At 35.0% G+C, this 22,904-nt stretch overlaps 1 protein-coding gene and 1 long non-coding RNA gene across 3 annotated transcripts in view; both read left to right on the forward strand.

The window, feature by feature from the left end:
* Positions 1–2,239: 2,239 nt before the first annotated feature.
* The window catches only part of SmydA-3 (SET and MYND domain containing, arthropod-specific, member 3), a 32,088-nt gene continuing 11,423 nt past the window's right edge, over positions 2,240–22,904 (forward strand). Inside the window, exon 1 of the mRNA XM_036372504.2 lies at positions 2,240–2,980. Within this exon, the coding sequence (XP_036228397.1) occupies positions 2,634–2,980 (347 nt within the window). The 5' untranslated portion in view covers positions 2,240–2,633. The remainder of the gene's footprint in view (positions 2,981–22,904) is intronic.
* LOC138855978 (uncharacterized) lies at positions 7,631–9,201 on the forward strand. Of its 2 annotated transcripts, none has more exons than XR_011395120.1 (3): positions 7,631–8,290; positions 8,370–9,042; positions 9,112–9,201. It is a non-coding gene; the product is annotated as an uncharacterized lncRNA (long non-coding RNA). The 2 variants fall into 2 exon arrangements; XR_011395121.1 differs by having other exon boundaries at positions 8,370–9,059; positions 9,112–9,198.

Genomic DNA, 22,904 nt, shown 5'->3' on the forward strand with positions numbered 1-22,904 from the left:
CAATATACAAATCGAGCAACAATGATTTAATCGGGGTAAGACTTTGCGTGAATAATACGCTTAAAGTATGCCACCTTGTGACCAAAATTATGCACGCCGCTAGGTACTGAATATGTGGACCCCAGTGCCTATAGCTAACCTTCTACCGAAAATATCGGTCAATCCGCAAAGAAATCTCAAACGAGTATACCATTTGACTTTGCGAGAGTAAAAAAGGTTCGGTTACATCCGAACTTAGCACTTCCTTACTTGTTATAAACTATTTTTATTTAAATTAATTTTTCTTATATTTCTTGCCAACTTAAAAGAGTTACTCCTCTTTATGTACATTTATTTTCCTTAATTTTAAAAAACTGAAGAAAAATTTTCATTTAAAAACCTTTCTCACTTATTTGGCACCAATGCATAGTGTAAGATATAGTACATATAGAAAAGCAAACATTTTGGACTGTTGGATGGATTGCCCTTCACAACGCAATTCACTTTCTCAACGCCTTACAGAGTGACCCCCTTGCAAGTGAAAATATTCGCTATTGCGAAAATGCTACTCTGTAAGTCGATAACTGCATTGGAAATTAAAATAGGAAAAAGGAAATATAAATAAGCTGTTGAAAAATTCCAACACAAAAAAAGAATTGAAAAAGGATGAATTTAGGATCAATGACATTAAAATCTGATAGTTATTTTTTTAAATATCCTATTTACATTTACTATAAGCCATATAATTTATAATCCATATTTTCACCTTTTATATTTAAAACTTGCACAGCTAATTTAAAATACTATGCAATTTGAATAAGGAAAAAAGTAAAGTAAAAATACTAAAAATTGCTTATAACAAATAAAAATCTACTATTTATTTTGAAGAGCACAGACACATTATAACATATTTAATTCTTTAGTTTTTACATTTCCTATTATTTCAAAGTTTAATTTGTTATCTCGATTTATGATTTTTCTAAATTTAAAATGTAATAATTATGTTTATAATTGTAGCACATACCTTTACTAGGTGCTTGACCGAGTTTACCTTCCCATTTGTGGCGTCCACATTGATGTACATGTGTATGTATGTATGAAAAGAATTTATTTCGGAATCCTCCTCTTACTTGTGTTTGTTTTGTTTACATTCACTAAATTTTTTTTTCGGAATATATGCTAGAGATTTCTAGTAAAACGTAAATATAACAAGTAAGGAAGTTCTAAGTTCGTGTGTAGCCGAACATTTTATACTCTTGCAACTTGAACTAGGATCAAAGGACGGGAAATTACTTGAGGTGTTAGCAAAATTTTATATGAAAGGAAGTATTGATTCGATTCAACCCATTTTTGACACAAACCGTATTATTTTTGTTATATGCATTTCAATTATATTATCTTACACATTGACCGATATTTTTGGTAAAAAGTCAACTATAGGCACTGGGGGCCGCATATTCAGTACCTAGGAGATTGAACTGTTTTGGTTAAATTTAGGAATTTTTTGGTCACATGGTGGCATGCTTCAAACGCATTATTCACGCAAAGTTTTATCCCGATACAATCAATGATGCTTGATTTGCATAGTGTAAAGTGATATAAACATATGCATATTTAAAATGATGTTATATGGGAAATACCAAATAACAGTCTTGTATCTTATTGTGGAGCTTATGGCAATTAATTTGTTTCGGATTAATGGCGTTTTGTGGGCGTGGCAGTGTTTCGATTACGCACATCTGCATTATCAACTGTCTTACGGTATCAACAAACATGTGTACCAAGTTTCATAAAGATATCTCAATTTTTACTCAAGACGGACGGACAGAGAGTCACCCGGATTTCAACACGTCTCTTCAACCTGATCATTTAGATATATACTTGTATATAATATATTAAAATATATAATATATTTAGATATATATATCTAACTCGATCAGTTTTAGATGATACAAACAACCGTTAATAGAACAAAATTATTATACTCTGTAGCAACATGTTACGAGAGTATAAAAATATTGTAACATACAAACGAATAGAAATTAAACTAGCACATACTCTTATATTGTCCTAACCGGATTATTTCGCCTCTAGTTTATAAATTGTGAGAAAATAATGTTGTTCAGAGTTAACAAAAAAGTAACAAATTTTTTGCAGAACATTGTAGATGTAAAACTTAAAAATAAATAAGTCTTCTTTTGTAGAATTTTGGTACAACGAGATTGGAGCTCACTTTAGGGTAAAAATCATGTGTGCACAAGAAACAAAAACTAAAAATAAAATTATCTAGAAACACATATACATGACGTCGGTGCAGTGCTATTGACATATAAAACCCATCATTGAGTATTTTCCTTGAGAAAAGTATTATTCGAAAAGTGTGTTTAATCACGAAATCACGTCTATCAGTTAACACAAGCAATTGAACTTTATTAATCTTTTTCGTCGGGAGATTTTAGAAAAATTTACAAATAAATTCAATAAATCAAAATCGAATAAAATTATTATTTTTGATTTCAATTTTCAACTTTTCTATTACATAAATATTAAGATACAAATATAATATACAATATATACGATTGAAAAATTTAATAATAATTGAGTTTTACGAATTATCTCAAATATATTCTGCCCAAACCAGAGGAGCTGAAATCATGCTTAAATCGCGTATCGAAGTGGATCCACTTATGGGTCGTTCTTTAGTGACTACTGAAATTATAAAGAAGGGTGAAATGGTGGTAGAGGAATCACCATTTGCGATTGGCCCCAAGCAGAACAGCGGCATTGTTTGTCTGGGCTGTTATCGTGATTTATTTTTCGGTGAAGATGGTGATTCGTTGGATCGTTGTGAAATATGTGATTGGCCATTGTGTAGCGCTTGTTTTGATACACCCGATCATATGGGTGAGTGTGAGATATTTACTAAAGCTAAAGTTCATTTTGCGGGAAATGTAAGCGAGGATGGAGTTTGTACACAACTTGATTGCATAACACCTTTGAGGTTAGTGAAAATTTTATTTATCATCACAATTTTGCTTACTAAACTTTTCGCTTTGGATCTGACAAAAAATTAAAACAATTAAAATATTCCCTTTGCAATAATTCATTAGTATACATAGAAAGCTTAAATCGTTCGGGGTTTCCACTCCAATTCACTACGTAAACCTACAAGTACCTACCTATAATTTACATACATTGTCCTTCAACTTATTAGATTTACTCAGGAGAGCTTGTATTTTGTTATTTTTCTCAGTACATATTAAATCTATTTACATTCTCCATATTCTATTCAATAATATTTTGGGGACAATTAATTTGTGCTCAAACAACTAACTGCAAATTTTTACAATTACTTTGTATCTTTGTTTTGATCATTCGCTTCCAAGATTCCATACTATTTTTTGGTTCAAGAGAAGAAATTGGGTAACTAAACGACACAAATTTATTTGATTATGTAATTCATTATATTTATTGAAAAATGGACCACGGAAACCATTATACTGACTATTATCAAGTTTAAATCGTATCTATTATATCTATATCGCCCAAAAAAATTCGTGGGAGGCAAAATGTTACCACCAATTTAAGGAAACCAACAAGGCTATGGCGAAATAATAAAGTTGGTATTAAGCTCGTTAATACCGTGACAATCACACGAAACTTAAAATAAAAATCTATTCTGAAAGATGCTTGTAAGTTTACTTCATTATAAATATTATATTTTGTTTGTAATTACATTGACTGGTCGAAGCATTGGCACACGTTGATTTTCTCTAGTGAAAACAAGAAAAATCCTTTACTGCGGCTACACCGAAGCTATTCACAGGGGTATTTCTATTAGCGATTTTTTGTATTTATATTTAAATCTAAAAACGTTAGCGGCCAATGGTTCGCATACAACGGAAAACGTTTTGCTGGTTCTTTCAAGATCTTTATATTGATTTTGATCAGTCAGTTTGTATAGCAGCTATATGCTATAGTGGTCCGATTAGAATAATATATTCGGAGATTGTAGCGTTGGCTTGGACAATAATCTATGCAAATTTCGTGAAGACAATTTGTCAAATAAAAAGTTTTCCATATAATAACTAACTTTTGATCGGGCAGTTGGTGTGATTGTATATGCCATAATGGTCCGATCTAAAAAATTCAATCAAAAATTGTAGCGTTCCTTTGATGATGTCTTGTCAACTAAAAAAGTTTTCCATACAAGAACTTGATCTTGAGGGTTCAGCTTATATGGCAGATATATGCTATAGTGATCCGATACGAAAATTTATTCAGAGATTGTAGCTTAAGACAATAATCCATGGCAAATTTTAATAAGATATCTCGCCAAATAAAAAGTTTTCCATACAAGAACTTGTTTACGATCGGTCAGTTTGTATGGCAGCTATATGCTCAAGAGGTCCAATCTGAACAATTTCTTCGGAGATTAAAGCGTCGATTTCAAACATAATTCGTATAAAATATCGTGAAGATACTTTGTCAAACGGTTATGGCTAAATCGACTCATTCTGATCATCAATGGCAACGAGCAAGCACTGACAGTAACAGATACTTTTTGATGGTGCTGTCTTACTAATGTCTTGTGATTTCCGATAGATCAGTCATTTCTGGCTCAACTTTATAGTATATTTAAAACAACCATTCTTATGGCGAAGCTTTGAGACTCTTCGATTGGCTTTAAACATGCGAATTCAATTACCAATTGATCCATCGGCACAAATACTTTCCAAACAATTGCTAGATATTAGGAACGGTAGAATAGAACTGAAATCAAATACGCAATGTTCAATTGATTCCTAATTTATCTACTTACAAATATGTATACTCGAAATGCCACTATATAATCTTCGATTGAAGGTTGGTTTACCTACAATTCTTCTGCGGTAATTGAATTCACCTCGATTATGCAACGAAAGGCATTTTCCAATCAAAAAGATCACCGAAGATATTCTTGAAGCAACCATTTTGACTGGAAAATTCAAAGGAAACATGGTACTGTTACCACATATGCCAATCATACTGTCAGAAAATATGATTCCCTATTCGTTTAGCTTTCACCATGTCTACTCGTATATGTAAATAAATTTCAAGGCCAAACAATGCCTATTTGCGTTTTATTCCGATATATTTCAACAATACTGTATAAAATAGTTTACTATACTTTTAATATAATTTAATGTATACCTTACCAACATAAATGAACATTGAGTAATATTTTTGGAATTTTACTATGTTGAGCTTAGTTTGTAGAAACAAAACACATGTTAGTTTGTAAAAATTGCAGTAAAAAAATCACACAACACCCAAAATATAATTTCATCATGCACCCCTTGCATTGTCTATGAAAGGCGAATTGTGAAGCTTTAATGTACATACAGTCAAAGACAAAAGTTCAAATATACCAATAAAGTCTCACTTTTTATTGAAAAAAGTATTTAAACGCAAATATAAGTTTATTTATAGTAAATTATTTACTAACATTTTTTAACAACACCAATTATTTACCAACATAAAAATACACGGGACAAAAGTTTAAATATATTACAATTAAACTAAAATAAAAGTCGTAAAATATACTTAGTATTTGGTTAGTATACCTCGTGATTCAATAACTGGTTTTAGACGGCGTGGCATAGATAGAACCAAATTTCCTGTTTCCGTTTCTGACCATGCCTTTTCCGAGCTTCTTCAAGTATTGTTTGCTAGTTAAAGGCGCAATATCAATATTCCGTGCCAATAGTTCTTTTATCTCATACGCGAAGGTTCGGTTATGTTCAAAACTATTAAAAGTGATATAACTCTCTAAAGTTGCATACTTAGTCATTCAAAGGATTTTTGCATATTGTGAGTGTGTCGAAAGCAACTCAACTGTCCTAGTGATACAAAATAAATTTAGTATCAGTACGTATTCAAACTTCGAAAATAAATGCAAATTAAATTGCATGTACTAACCTTTTGACCCAATTTAGCAACAACCATATAACGGGACATTCTTTTCGCATGTTTTATTTTCATGAGTGAGGGAACTTCAATCCGCTAAACCTAAACTACTCCCAACTCATGTCTCTTATACGGAACTAGCGGATTAAGTATTACTTTATGGGGGAGAAAAAGACATTTAAGTCTCCTCTATAATACAAACTGACTTATTCCTAATCTGTTGTAACTATCTTCATGCCGCTTCACTGACAGCTTTCCATTTATCAGAGGTACGACACATATGTGCTGCCAAAGTTTCGATCGTTACACACTGGAAAAATATATGTTCAGAGTCTTCTATGCACTCTGTTCATGTCGAACATCTGGTATAGGCGCGCGAATTCGTCCCCCTGGATGTCAATGGGCGGCATACTGGCTTATACTTCAACAGCATCGCTTCAATTCGTTCAGAATGCATATATTACTCAGATTAAAGAAAGCACTTCATTTATTGATATAGCATATGATTTTGTGTCTACCGCTTGTATCTGCATACAATATCACGGAATGCTTATGCGTTTAAAAATTTCCGGCTGGAACGCACGGCTTTGTTAGCTTGGTTTACGTGCCTTTGACCAGCCATCATATTTTCCAACACTTGAATTTTACTACCCAGTGTGTTAAAATTATGAGAAGTTTCATTATTTTGTGATTTTTCTTTTAATGTTCTACTTTTGTTGCAGTTTCACAATTAAATGATGATCTAGCAGTTCTCAAAATTTTAAAATTCCTCCGAAAAAGATTATTTGGTGTATGATCCATACTATTCTCAGAGACCATACCTCAGCGAGAAAATAATTTGAGTACACCTGTCAATGGGTATGTTCAATCCCTAGCGTTAAATCCTTATTTAGATTATGAATGGTTGCCAACGCGAAAACCAAAGGCAAAACGAAAACGAAGAACAGCTGGTTAATCAAAAAAAAAAAAAAAAACGGCATATTGAAAATAAGTGAAGAGTTTAAGAACCAGTGGATGGTGGACTGCTTTACCAAAGGTGATATTTTGCTTAACGATTCTCCTATAGCTACCTTACATGAGATCGGGAGCCACTAAGCTCAGCGAAGGTAACTATGACGTCACTAAGGTAATACAGACAGCCTTTCGCTACTGTTTTATTGTTATCCTTTGCCTACTAGATATTAACGTAAATTTTTTTACATACCATATTTCTGCTAAATAGTAGCGAATACATTAGAAAATGGTGAATTCATTACTCGGTCTTATTTAGCTCTGTTAGCCGTCCGTTGTTTTTGTACAACAATGTTTGTATTTTTTGCTATTGGATGACATACTTACATTTGTGCGTATAACTTACATATATGTACAGGTATAGGTTTGTGGTAATATCATGATTTGAATTCTTGAATGCGTATATATATACTAATATTCGTGTTTAGATGATATGTATGTATGCAAATTCGTAGGCTCATATTAAGTGTATCAATTTACATACATATGAACACATACCTCAATATAAAGTTTTTAAACGATAAGTAATTAATTATTAATATAATAAATATTGGCAAAACAATGGCAATAAAATTGCTGACGGCAAATCAATACTTGACTCCATATTGATTTCATATTCATACATATCTACATGTGTACATACATAAATTATTTAAATAAATATTATAAAATATATGTTAATATGTCGTCTTAAGGCTTTAAATATCTTCTTAAAGCTTGGTACACATGTTCCTTAGCATCATAAGAAGATTGGTATTGCAGACCAGCAGAATCGGTACATTGCCACGCCCACAAATCACAATTAATCCGAAACGTATAAAGTGCCCTAACTAATCTCTATTATAAGATACAAGACTTTTATTTGGTGCAACGAATCGCATTAGGAAGGGCGTATGCGATGGTCCCGCCCTCTAATAGGCTTAATGTATGCACATACATATCTCTGCAACAATTTGGGCTAAATCAATCCAACGTGCTCAGAACAAACCTTTTAACATAAATTGTAAAAATGGATGAAATCGGTTTACTCCCCTGCCCACTCCCCATATAATGGTTATGTTGTAAAATATCAAAAAAGGTATAACTCCACCAAATTCGGTTGCTACTGTTATCCTGACATTCCTATGCGAAAACTGGCGAAATAACACTACAACCACGACTACTTCTTATGCTACCTAATATAAATATAACTTGAAAATACCGCGTGGTCCTCTTTGTCGCGTAAATCGACGAAATAAATGACAATCGAATATCAGAATTCCAATTTATTCCGGTTTATCTAACAATATAATTCAGTTCTTGGACAAATAGTTTATATATTTTTCCACTATGTCAACAGATAGCGGTTCAGGTAAGTTAACGACAACGTACTTATTATGTGATTATAAGGATAATAATATGTTGCAACTTGATAATATGATGATCCGCAGATACTTCCAATAAATGGAAAAGAATAAGGCAATTATCATCTTCAGATGAATAATACCAAGACATCTCTGAAAATTTAGAAACCCCAGAAATGGTGCAAGACGAAGAGACAAAAGAAAACGGGCAAGAAATGAAGATGGTTACGCACAAAATATTAGAAAAATTAGGAAAAATTGTGGCAAAGAATACACGACGAAAAAATCAAGACTTGTGATTGCTAAAATTTTTGAAAATAAGGATTGCTTTTGCTTAAAAAATTTTTTAGATCACGTAGAATATAATGATAGAAAATATAATTTTGATAATTTTTTTGAAACCCAGAATCTATACCTGTGTACTACAATTCATCAACAATTAATAAAACAAAGGCGGCCCAGAAATTTTTGAAAGACCAATGAAAAAATGCAGCTACAAGTATTTTCTGTCAAGAAGCAATAAGTCAGAAGTAGTGTCGGTTTGCAGATAGTTTTTTTTAGACACCCATAAAACTTCTGTAGGATGGTTAACTCGTGTTCTGAATGCTGAAACTCCTGGAAGTGATCGTCGTGGTAAGGTGCCTGGATCTTTTCGAAAAGCAAACGAAATTAAGATATGAGCTGTGCAAGAGCATATTTTAAGTTTCCCAGCATATGAGAATCACAATACCCGAGCGACTCAAAATATTTGAGTCCTGAGGTAGATATTCGATAAATGTATAGCCTGTATGTAGAGAAATGTGAAGAAAATAACCAATCTTTTGTTAAGGAATGGATTTACAGGAAAACATTTAACACTGAATTTAACTTAAATTTCCTTGGTCCTCGAAAAGACACATGCCAAAAATGTGATTTACACAAATCAAAAATCGAAGCTTGCAATAATGAGGAAGATAAATTACATCTTAGAGAAAGCCATGATTTACATTTACTAAATTCGAACGAGCCAGGAACTGTCTTGCAGAGGGTCAAAAGAGAACACAAGAAAATTCCATGGGAATATTATGGACTCTCATTTGATTTGCAAAAAGCATTTCCGTATCCTAAACTGCCTGTTTCCGTAGCCTATTTTAAGCGAAACATGTATGTACGTATACAACCTGGGTTTCCATAATTTCCAACATGACAATTTTAAAATGTATGTATGGGATGAAACAACAGCTTCAAGAAATGTACAGGAAGTAGCATCGTGCATTTTAGCGCATATGGAAATATCTTTCCAAAAACACGTAATAGTTTACAGTGATGCTTGTTCAGACCAAAATCGCAACATTAAAGTAGCATTGACATGGATGAAAATTGCCCAAGTCATCGAATGATACAAGTAATATTGAAACGATAGACCACAACTTTTTGGTATCGGTTCCTTCCTTTCAACCGAATGACCGTGATTTTGGTTTGATAGAGATGGAAATAAAAAAGCAAATTACTTTTCCAATCCTGAACATTACTATGAATTGATCGAGAATTGTAGAAAAAGAAATACATTTTCGATTAAATGAGCGTCGCAGCCGGATTTTATTTCAACGAAATCACTTGAAAAATCAATAACAAGGAGATTAAATAATACCGCGGGCAAATCTGTCTCTTGGCTAAAAATTCAATAGATGAGATTCTTGAAAAATTAGCCTTATAAAATATTTTATAAGACTTCTTTAGATGATTCTGAATTCCAAGTTTTGGATCTTTCACCTAAAAGAGGAAGACCAAAAATATAAGAAAATTGTCAATTACTTCCATTATGCAAAACCACTAGACCAGTAACGGAAGAAAAGCATAAAGAATGTATTTATTACCATACATCCCTCCAGTTTTTCTGGAACATTTTAAAAATCTTAAAAACTCAAAATTGTGATAGAAATGGATTACTTTTTAAAAATAATTAATAAATGTTTATATTATTTCGTTAAAGTTGTTGTTTCAAGTAAAAATCACAATTTTTTATTACTTTAAGTCAATTATAGAACATTCAGTTAATTTTGAAAATGGTCTAAGTCAATTCAAGGTCTAAAAACAACATTTTCCTATGAAATTCACACAAAATTGTATATCTATAATAAATTTATATTAATCAACACTTAGAAAATTATAAATTAAAATGTCGCTAAATGTAAAAATATTTTTAAATTTATTCAAACGAGTTTCATAAAAATATCTCGAAACAAGAAATATATGACTTATACTATGTTCGCACCGAATTGAAATCCTCTTGAAAGTTGTGGATTGTGGAACCAAAGTCGTTCTGACCGACATTGTGTGTTTTCGATGAGTTTTCATTGACAGTTCACACATCTATTTGCTTACGTTTGTTATGTACCCTACAGTGACGGTCATCTGATGGTAATATGACAGTCATAGCTGACAAAATTTAGTCAGCGCGCAGAACAAAGTTTCAGTCATTTTCTTAAGAGCCTTGTTTTCTTTTTGTTTGTTTATTTTGTTTTTTCTGAGTCATTGCTGACCATAAATCCGTCATAGCTGAAAATTGTCAGTTATGACTGAAACGCTATCAGAAGTGAAAAATTCTTTTGCGCAGTAGATAATACAATTTTTATTTCTTTAATAAATTTTAAACTTTTAATCAAAATTAGTTATAATAATATACTTAAATATAAAAAGGAATGCAACAAAACATATAATAAAATATGAAAATTAAAAATAAATTTTCACTTCATGCCATGTCCTCCTCTCAATAGCTCTGCGTACGTCTTTCTCCAATCAGTGGATAGTTCTGAATTTGGTGAACCCAGCAGCAGTTTCTTGTAGTGTACGTTTAGGCCAATTATGGAATGTAAACAAATTGTCAACTGACATTTAGGGCTGGCAAAATATGCCTTTAAATAATATCGATTAAACTAGAGCAGGCACCGATTATAGTGAGTGGAATGTAAGTTTTCAAATTTGTGAATATCAGTTTTTTGTGGACTAAGGCAAGTTTTGTCCCGATTTTATTCATTTTAGGCATAACCTGCACTGTTATTAGGAAAACACGTTTTCTCAATTTCATTAAAGTAACTAACCCCGTGCCCGAGATGTGGTATAAGTCGAAAATCTTTATACTAGGTATAGAGGGGCTAAGGGAAGTGGTCAACCGAGTCAACCCATTTTGGACTCAAGAGTATATTATTATGAAAAACAAAAACATGTTCCCCCAATTTCAACTATATATCTCAAAACCCTGGTTTGATATCTTAATTTGCGGCTTAGTTATGGCAATTAATAGGTTTTCGATTAGCGGCTTTTTGTTTTTCCGATTACGCCCATCTACGAACTCGTCCTTCCCTTTTTTGCTAAATATATAGTTTTCTTTGCTTGCACATCAACTTTTTGCACTTTAGCACTTAAAATCACAAAATTCAAAGTTTGATATACCGGCCGTGATGGTATACTGAAATAATATAAAATATATAAATCGGCTTCCAATTTGTAATTGGTCGGAAAATTGCGGACGTCTGAACGGATCGAATGCGAACGAAAGAGAAAGAGCTCTGGTCCTGTGTTAGTCCCTTTTGAGTGTTGGGTTGTGTAGAGTTGTGGTGTGATGTAATGTGTCTGCAGGGGTGGTGTGTGTTTGTGTGTTAGTGGGTAGAGTAGTCTTTTGGATTGTGTTGATATGGTTTGTTGGCGCGCAGTGGCGTGTATGGAAGGGAGAGGCGTAACTCATCTAGCCATCCCGGTTCCCTAGGCGAATTCTAGCCTAGCAATCGCTGTAATTGCTGCAGCGTGGTAACAACGCTGCTGAGGCCAGTGGAGCGGCGGTATGATGGCCTGGGCTGCCGACGCCGCGTTGATACCTCATGTCGCCTCGGTTTGGATGGAGGAGGAGCTGCTGATCTTCGGAGTCGATCCGGACGGCTGGTCTACTGCGATCTGCTCGCGGCATGGTGGCTTAGGGCGAGTTGTCGCCCGAGGGCCCTCTTAGGGACTACACTTCGGAGTCGGGTATGCCGTAGCCAAAGAATTGAGGCAGTACTTGGGCAACCTGCTGACGTTGCATGGGCTGCATACCTCGGAAAATCCCGCAGTGTTGCAGCCGGTGTGTGCGTCAACACATTGGGATCGGCCGCGCTGAGTTTCCTTGATTGTGTTGACGAAAGTGGTTGTGGTCGCGGGTCACTATGGGGAGCAGTTGCAGGAGCGATTGCCGCTGTTTTTCGTGGCGCTAGAGTTGCCCCGGGGCGCGGCACGTTAATGGCGGACCTCACAGCTGGCGTTGGTGTTGCTGCCATATCCACATCCATATTTATCTGAATGAAGAGATTATTAAGATTATATGTTACATTTGTTGCATGTAAATTGGGATATGGGATTGTGCCACTTTATATGGCAGAAAGGGGTCGTCATGTGGATCGACCATTGCGGTTAGGTTTGTTAGTATTTGTATCGGTTTTTATTATTTGCGGGTTTATCCGTTTGTTATACGATTAACTCATTTGCGTTGTGGTAATATCGCCGGATTGTTCGTTATTTACGGTTTCGTTACTAAATGCGGTTGGCAGAAAACATAATTCTACGAGCGGTCTTGTTAGCGTTCCGCTTTGAGTACGGAGATCAACTACTCGTATATGACCGTCGGAATCGTAATGTAGTTTTTCTATGCGGCCAAGCCGCCATTTTGTGGGGGGTAGACAATTATTCATCGTGTATGATGACACAGTCTCCAAGCTTTGGCGCCTTTTCTGGAGTTTTCCATCGGTACTTGTTTGAAGATCCTTGATATGCTCTTCCTTCCATCGGCGGCTGAAGTCATGACGGAGAATTTTGATTCTTTCCCATCGATTTAATAAGAATATCGACTCCACGCCTGGCTCAGGTATGGCCAGAATGGACGCTCCTTTGAGAAAATGCCTTATAATTAGGGCTGTGAAGTCAGAGGCATCTCGAGAGTGTCGAATGAGTAATGTTGTAAGTTCTTCATAATTAAATTTGTAATTTCCAGCTACTTTTTTTAAGGGGGATTTGAAGCTTTTTACAGCTGATTCCCATAAACCACCCATATCAGGAGCGGATATATTGCCAATTAATGCCTTGGGGCGCGTACTTTTGTACAATCTCAGGTGAGACCTGTTTAATAAAGTCCACAAACTGTTTTTCGGTGGCTCTTTGAGCGCCGATAAAGGTTTTACCATTGTCGCTCATTATCTTCGATGGAAAGCCGCGTCGTCCGACGAAGTGAGCAAATGCCGCAAGGAAAGCCTCCTTTGTCAGATTAGTACAAAGCTCAAGATGTACTGCTTTTGTCGTAAAACAAAACAAAATCGACACTTGTGATGGAGAAAGATAGAGCGAAGTTGCAACTGTGTTCGCATCTTTTGCTTGTGCGTAGTACAGATTTTGCACATGAAGATGCCCTATTTTATTTGAGGCTTCAGTCGGGGAATATAAAATTCTTGGCGGACCATATATTGCATGAGGCGATGTTCGGCGTGAAGTATTAATATGTGGATATAACTTAGGAGTAATGTGGCAAGTCGAGACTTCTCTGGTATAATTATGAGATGGCGTTCGTTAAACGTTAGGCTTGAATTGGCAAGCCGAGCATTCAACCGAAGCAGACCTTTCGTGTCTATGAATGGATTTAGTACTAAGAGTGAGCTCTTTTTATCAATGTCTTCGATGCTCTTAGTCATGATACTTCTCGGCAGAAGTAACGCGCTAGGTTAGATGCGATATGAGCGACCATTGTCGATTTTTCGACATTCTGGGGCAATTATATTGCGCATGGGCGATTGTGGCCAAGAATCAGAAGATTCTGTTAACCATCGGGCCAAGTGGTTGATCCCACTAGGTTAAGCATTTGAGACGTTATATTTCTTCATGTTCAAATGGGTGTGCACCATGGAAGCTTATTTTGCGCCATGGAAGCTTAGCGCGCCACATAGCTCAAGTCGAGGTAGACTTAGCGTTTTTAGAGTAGTCACTGTTACTTTGGCTTGTGGTCGCGGTATCGCTTTGTGTGCGCACATGGATAGTGTCACGGTATGCCTTCTCAGAGGCATCACAGAAGCCGTGTATTTCGACTTTGTGTTCGGGGAAATATTTTACCCAACGTGGGATTTGTATCTAGGAAATGTCTTCCAGATTGTTTGCGAATTGTGATAATTTTTCTAAGCGAAGAGGTTACACTTGTTCGTCGAAGTCGGTTCCGTCTAGCCATAATTTTGGTATCAAGATTTTTGCTTGTATCATTATTGGCGAAAGCCATCCTACGGGGTCGAAAAGTTTTGCCGCAGAGGATAAAATTTGGCGTTTCGTTATAGCGGATAATGCTGATATTGACTCTGTAGTGCATTAAAATTTGTCAGATATCGCATTCGATTGGATCCACAGAGTTTTTGTTGTAGTTTTCTTTTCGAATTTAAGGAAATTAGTGTCCAACAGATTTTCTTTAGGTATGTCCTTTAAGATATTAGGGTGGTTCGCCGTTTTCTTTTTTAACGGAAACCCTGCGGTTTTGAGGGCTTTTGTCACTTGTGCTAGTAACTCGTATGTTTGTGAAAGACTGTGACTTCCAGACAGGATATCGTCTACGTACGTTTAAGTTTTTAACACTTCGGTTGCCAGAGGAAATTCTGACTTTGTGTTTTCTGCTAATTCGTGGAGTGTTCAAATGGCCACAGTTGACGCCAAAAGTAACTGTTTTTAGTTTATAGTCGCGTAGTGGACTATTGGGCGATTTTCTGAAAATGATTCGCTGAAAATCTTGGTCGTCTTTATAAACGACTATTTGTCCATACATTTTCTCAACGTCCCCATTGAATACGTATTTGAATATACGCCAGTTTAATATGAGGAGCATTAAATCTGGTTGGAGTATGGGTCTCTTAAATAGAATATAATTTAGGGAATTTCCTACGATAGTGGACCGTGAGGCATTGAAAACCACTATGACTTTTGTTTTTTTTTATCTGGCTTTATTACTGCGTGATGAGGCCAGTAAAATGAGAAATATTTGCCACATATGATTTTTTCGCCTGCGCTTACTTCCCCCATGTGGTCTAAATGGAGGTATTCTTCTAAAACGCCATCGTATTCTGGCTTAAGCTCATTTTTTTTATACTCTCGCAACATGTTGCTACAGAGTATAATAGTTTTCTTCACCTAACGGTTGTTTGTACCACCTAAAACTAATCGAGTTAGATATAGGGTTATGTATATATAAATGATCAGGATGAAGAGCTAAGTTGAAATCCGGGTGACTGTCTGTCCGTCCGTCCGTCCGTCCGTCCGTGCAAGCTGTAACTTGAGTAAAAATTGAGATATCTTTATGAAACTTGGTACACATGTTTCTTGGTACAGTAAGACGGTTGGTATTGCAGATGCCCACGCCCACAAAACGCCATTAATCAAAAACAAATAAATTGTCATAACTAAGCTCCGCATAAGATAAAAGACTGTTATTTGGTACACGAGATCACACTAGGGAGGGGCATCTGCAATTAAATTTTTTTTTAAGTGTGCGTGGTCCCGCCCCTAATAGGTTTAATGTGCATATCTCCTAAACTACTAAAGCTATAATAACAAAATTCACTGGAAGCAAATGTTTTTAGCACCTCTACCCACGGTGTGAAAATGGGTGAAATCGGGTGACAACCCCGCCCACTCCCCATGTAACGGTACGGTTAAAAACTACTAAAAGCGCGATAAAGCAAGCACTAAACACGCCAGAGACATTAAATTTTATCTCAGGGATGGTATGAGATGACTTTATAGGAACCGCGTTCAAAATTAGACAGTGGGCGTGACACCGCCCACTTTTAGGTGAAACCCCATATCTTGGGATCTTTTTAACCGATTTCAACCAAATTTAGTACATAACATTCTTTTTATATTTCTATGTTATGGTGCGAAAATCGGATTACAACCACGCCTATTTTCCATATGACACCATTTTAAATTCCACTTGATTCTTTCACTTTCCATTATGCAAATCAAGCAACAATGATTATAGCGGCTTAAAACTTTGCGTGAATAATACGTTTAAAGTATGCCACCTTGTGACCAAAAATTCTCTAAATCGAACCAAAACTGTTCAAGCCCCTAGGTACTGAATATGTGGACCCCAGTTCATATAGTTGACTTTTTACCGTAAATATCGGCCATTGTGTAAGATATATAATTGAAATTCATATAATAGAATAAATAAATTAAACTATCGATAATAGTATGTCTTTGTTTCAAAAATGGGTTGAATCGGATCAATAGTTCTTGTAGCCCTCATATATCTAATATAAATATTTTTGAACTTCCGCGTGTCTTTATAACGCATATGTGAGTTATCTCAATGAATATCAGAGAGCGTGTTTTACTCATAACAAGATCAAATCGGGTGAAAATTTTCCTTATCCCCCATGTAACTAATATCAGGATTTTCGAACATTCGTCTGACTTTACTCCATTTGATTAGTGATGGTATGTGAGGTACCTTAATGAAACAGTGGGAGCATTTTATTAGTCTGTGGCATGTTAGTAGTATGTGGTATTGGAAAAAATTAATAAAATCGGGTTAATACTGCCCTCAAATTCCATATACTACTTATAATGCTTTTCGTTATTCTAACCAGTTTTATGCCGAATATGTCGGTCAGTGAGTATTAATATTTTTTTTTATATAATTATTATTATTATTAATTAATTTATATAATATTTTTATATAAAATTGCTTCAAAATATGGTCTCGAGTATAGCTGAGCAATGTCAAAATTAATATATTTCTCTATCCCCAATATATATATGATTTCCGTCTTTCCACCTGACTTTACACCGTTCCGGTTGATCAACGTGATATTTTAACGATATTAAGTGGAAAAGATTTCTTAAAAATTATGTGGTTTGACGCTGAATTAGAATGAAATTAGTATATACTAAGTCTAAACCTCACACCTTCATATAATGAATTCCGATTCTCTGGTTGACGTTTGCCACCTAAGCTTAGAATATAAAATTTAGCCACTTTGGTGGAGTTAATATCACATTCATACTTATGTATATCTCACTTTAAGCAATAAAACTGAGACTAAGTTTATGGCCTTTAATATAAGTCAAGAAGATACCAAATTTGATTGTAATTTAATCACGATATCATTTAATAATGGATGTTTAATTCAACATTTTTTAATATACGGTTTGAAGGAATTTTTTGGTCTTTGATTTTCCCAGCTCACATGTACTACTTATTATATAATTTTTTTCGTCAATTTGATAATTTAATGAAATTAAATGGACAGTTTTTCTTAAAAATAATGTATATCGCTGCATATGAATGAAATTGGTCTAGACTTTGTTTAAACCTTATAACCCTAATATACTGATTTCCGCTCCTCTGGTACAACAGCAACCTCATATACCCCACATATTAAATCTAACCCCTTTGGTTCAGTTTATATCACATATACCATGTTTGAGTTAAATAGCTTCTTTTTATAAAAGTTAACATTTCGGAGAAAAAAATAGTATTGACACAAAATAAATCTATGATCAATAACATAAGTTAATAAGATACCAAATAATAATCGAGTAATGAATGTTGAATTCTTTCGCAACATTTTTATACTTTCGCAACATGTTGCAACAGAGTATAGTTTTGTTCACCAAAGAGTTGTTTGCATCACCTAAAGTGATAGATATAGATTTCTATATACATATATTTCTACTTATATTTGGTGATAGTCAGTGGTTAGGTATATTTTCTCAGCCATCATTTTGAACTTATTATAAAATATACCAGTCAACAATGCTAAAAAAGTTTCTTAGAGTGCTGGACTTTGTATAGAGCAAAAAAATCTTTCTAGAAAAAATTGCATGAAATAAATATTAGTAACGTAGTATGAAAAGGGCTAAAGACCCTTTTTATGTGGTTATAGATAAACTGCGACCCCATCGGTTTACATGCTACTGTCTATTATTTCGGTTTTGCGACACATTTTAATATGAAGGTCATGAGGTGAACTGAAAACTCAAGAAAATTACATTTTTACCTAGCGCCGTTGGCAGCTTATGAAAGGTTTAGATATTGAGGCAGAAAGAAGAAAATCTACTTACCTGCTCTACATATGTGTATACCATACTTATTATATGTAAGTTATTGTTAATTTAGCCTTCATGGGTAGACCCTTCAAAATAGGTACCATAGATCCCCCTGTTTTAGAAAGCGTTTAACAAAAGTAATTTACGGAGGGGTTTTCCGAGAACTTAATTTCAATACAATGAAATAAACTACTAATTTCTAAAATATAAATATAACTAAATATTATGTATTATTATGTTAGTGAATAGCTAAATAATATATAGGTATACAAAAGTACGTAAGCTGTACCAACATGTTGCAAGAGTATAATAAATATCAGTAAACTGTGTTTGTAGTTTCAGTTTCACTAGATGTCTTTACCAGCAAAGTGCTTTATTCAAACTAATTTTAGTGTATTAGTTATATAGTGTTTAAAGTATTATTATATACAGTGACGAGCAAAATCGTATTATATACAGTGGCGAGCAAACACATATACATATATGCACCAGTATACCATAGTACCTTTACACGGAACAGGAAAGGAGTTATAGCAAAGACTTACAAGGAAAATCAGTGAAAGAGAGCAGCACCTAGGATCCAACTTTTAACACCCTTACGGACTGAATTATATAAGTATTATCTATAAGTATTTTATATATTAATCCATTTATTATTAATTAATTATGCCTAGATTAAGTAGAAAATCTATATTACTAAGTCGTCTTCAGAATAGAAGACGTATGAGAGTTCTTCGTGCAAACTCTTTATATAGAGATAGTGAGCAGTCACAAAATACTGTAAGTCACGCTAATCGTAGATTAGATTTCGATGTACGTCTGTCCGAACAAGTTATCAATACAAATCAACATAGAACCAGGCGGGAAAATCTCGAGGTACGGTCTTTTGAACAAAATTTAAATACTGTTCAACATAGAACAAGGCGGAAAGATCCCCAAATTCGCTCTGAAGAGCAAATAAGAGATACTCGAAGTCATAGGTCTCGGCGTGAAGACCCCGAGGTTCGATCTGTTGAGCAAGTCGCAAATACTGTTCAACATAGAACAAGGCGGAAAGATCCCCAAATTCGCTCTGAAGAGCAAATAAGAAATACTCGAGGTCATAGATCTCGGGGTGAAGACCCCGGGGTTCGATCTGTTGAGCAAATTGCAAATACTGTTCAACATAGAACAAGGCGGCAAGATCCGCAAATTCGCTCTGAAGAGCAAATAAGAGATACTCGAAGTCATAGGTCTCGGCGTGAAGACCCCGAGGTTCGATCTGTTGAGCAAGTCGCAAATACTGTTCAACATAGAACAAGGCGACAAGATCCGCAAATTCGCTCTGAAGAGCAAATAAGAAATACTCGAGGTCATAGATCTCGTCGAGAAAATCCTGAGGTACGTTATGATGAACAAAGTAGGAACACTAGGGATCATAGAGAACTTCGTTCAAGAAATCCTTAGTATAGGAATTTAGAGCGCATTCGTGATCAAATGCAAAGGGAACACTCAAGAAGAAATCCTGAAATAAGGAGAGAGGAGCGTGATAGAGAAACACAACGTCGACAGCTTAGTAGGAGGGGTATGAGGGAAGAAATTTTGAATCAGAGACGTCTTAGACAAGGTCAAGTTCGCCTTCGTAGAGATAACCCAGTCAATAGACAAATTGAAAACCAAGGCAGTCCCAACGAACCGTATAACAAGAGAAAATAATGTTATAGAAACTGATAATAGTGGCAATTTAACAGATTTCAAAAACATTTATTTCCAAAATATAAATAAGGGCCCTACTGAAATATGTATTTGCTGCGGCGGCTTATGGTTTTCACACCAAGTTCGCAAATTAAATTTCGAAACTATTACGCAAGGTCACCCGAATGCTGCATCCGCCTTCTTTCAAATGCAAAAATTTACTTCAGAAGATGGAAATTACAATTACAATGCAAATGCTACTTGCAAAAATGCGATTGTTAAAAAGAACCTTCCAAACATATGTTTAGCTAATGGTCTAGACTTTTCTGAAATGCCGGATTGTTTAAAAGGTTTAACCCCAATTGAAGAACGTCTCATAATGCCTAGATTGCCTTTTATGACAATCCGTCCGTTAGGATATCAGGGTCAGAGTTTGCTCAAAGGTGCTGTTGTTAATATACCAATTTCTGTTAACAATATTGCGACATCTCTACCAAGGTCCTTTGATGAGGCTCATGTTATACAAATTGACTTAAGAAGGCGTTTGGAATACAATCATGATTATATGATCGATACCATACGCCCCGCAAAGATTATGGGAGCTTTGCAGTTCTTAGTGAATACCCCTCTGTATCGTGAGCACAATATACATATTATAGAAAACTGGATTTTAGAATTTAATAACCAAGAAGAAGTTCCGTTTGTTGCATCTGCAGAGGATTCCCGATTGGTTCAATCTTTTCATGCGGCACAAACTTCTCATGATAATCCCTCAGGTAATAATATTACCACGGGTCTTTTACCTTCAGAGCTTTATCCAGGCGGTCAAGAAACTCTTTTGGACAATATTCCTGTAGAAAACTTAGACTATAACGGTTTAGTTATAGCGCCAGGTGAAGGACAAAGACCAATTGACATAATTCAAGATCATAATTCAGAAGAGTTGTCATTTGGAACAATATACGTTGGGCAGAAGCGTACATGCTCTGAAACGTATAGCAAGATAATACGTTCTGAAATTCGCCGTTTTGACAAAAGAGCGTGTACTATTCCAAAGTTGTTCTATGATTACAAAAAATTAAAACTGCTACAAATTAAGAATAGTACATCCATTTGCCTTAGAAAGTTTTCAGGTCGCAACCGAGTTACGGCCCAAAATCTATTAAACGAAAACTTTGTTCAAAACTTCATTCAACACGATGATGGTTAAAAGGTTTTGAAAGGAGTTAGATCCTCACCTGCGCGCTGGGAAGCTGAGGAGAAAACGGCAATCGCTATGATTCGCCAATTTGGGTTTCCAACCTTCTTTATCACTTTATCGTCTGCAGAGTCTCAGTGGGTTGAGCTTTTGGTCATCCTCTCTAAAACTGTTGATTCTAAAGATATTTCGGAAGAGGAAGCCAACAGTTTAACAACCCAAGATAGATATCGCTTAATTCGGTCAGACGCGGTTACTTGTGTTAGATATTTTGACTACCGCTATCGACATATTCTTAAGCTTTTTAAAGATAACGCCGGCATTTTAGGAGAGCATTTTGTTACAAATTTCTACTGGAGAGTGGAGTTTCAACAGAGAGGTTCCCCGCATGTACATGGCATGTATTGGCTTAATAATGCTCCCAGGATCAACCTTCAAGATCCTCAGACATTCCCTGATGTCATTAGTTTTATTGACAATTATATTTCTACCGATGGTTCGATCAGCCACTTAGAAAATTATTTGGGTTATCAAAAGCATAACCACACTCGGTCTTGTACTAGGGAAATAAGAGGACAACAGTTTTGTCGTTTTGGTATACCATATCCACCAATGCCTTCAACGCAAATACTGTTACCTCTTACAGAAACAAGTCAAAATTCAGAAAGACACCAGGAAAACTTTTTTAAAATTCAAATCGTTTTAAATTAAAATATGACTACAGAAGACATTTCTAATTTAAACGATTTTGAACACTTTCTGTCTGATAGTATAATAAATATGTCTTTTGATGACTATTTGTTAGCCCTTAGGTCAAGTTTAACAAAACCCAAAATTTTTCTAGAAAGAAAATTACAGGATCGTTTTATAAACGCTTATAATCCTCTGATTTTGGAACTCCATAGAGCAAATATGGATATCCAATATAGGTATACTGGATACATATGCTTGCTGTTCATATATAATTAATTATATTAACAAGTCTAACAGGGGAATTTCTAGGCTCTTAAATGAAGCTATATCCGAGGTAAATGCTGGAAATAATACTATTAAGCAAAAACTTAAACATATAGGTCACAAATTTATATCAGGCACAGAAATATCTGCACAAGAAGCAGTATATTGCTGCATTGGGCTCCATCTTTCGGAAGCAACTAATGCAGAAATATTTATAAATACCTCTCGACCTGAGGAACGTGTTCGAATGGTAAAACCTAGAGCGGAACTTCAGAACCTTCCTTCAGGTTCGACTGAAATATTCGTAGCCGGTATTTTAGACCGTTATGTTCAAAGATCCGATCAGTTAGAAACTCTTTGTTTAGCTGATTTTGCATCTAGGTATAAATATTTTAAATCTAGTAGAAGAGCAAAAGATAGTGATCATAAAGAAGAAGAGAGGGAAGACGATAATTTACCAGAAAGCGAGGTTGTCATGCCTCTTAAAGACGGTAGCGGTTTTGTGAAAAAACGTACCAAAGCTTGTATTATTTGGTATAGAAGGTTTAACCCAGACTTGGCCAGAGTTGAGTATTTCCGCGAAATGTTAATGCTTTACTATCCTTGGCGGAATGAACAGCAAGATCTCATTGGAAACGATAATGAGCAGACTTGCATAACACATTGTATTATAATTGAGGAAAATCAAAGAAAATATGATGTTTTTG

The sequence above is a fragment of the Bactrocera oleae genome, chromosome 3, assembly GCF_042242935.1.
Source record: "Bactrocera oleae isolate idBacOlea1 chromosome 3, idBacOlea1, whole genome shotgun sequence".
NCBI classification, from domain to species: Eukaryota; Metazoa; Arthropoda; class Insecta; order Diptera; family Tephritidae; genus Bactrocera; species Bactrocera oleae.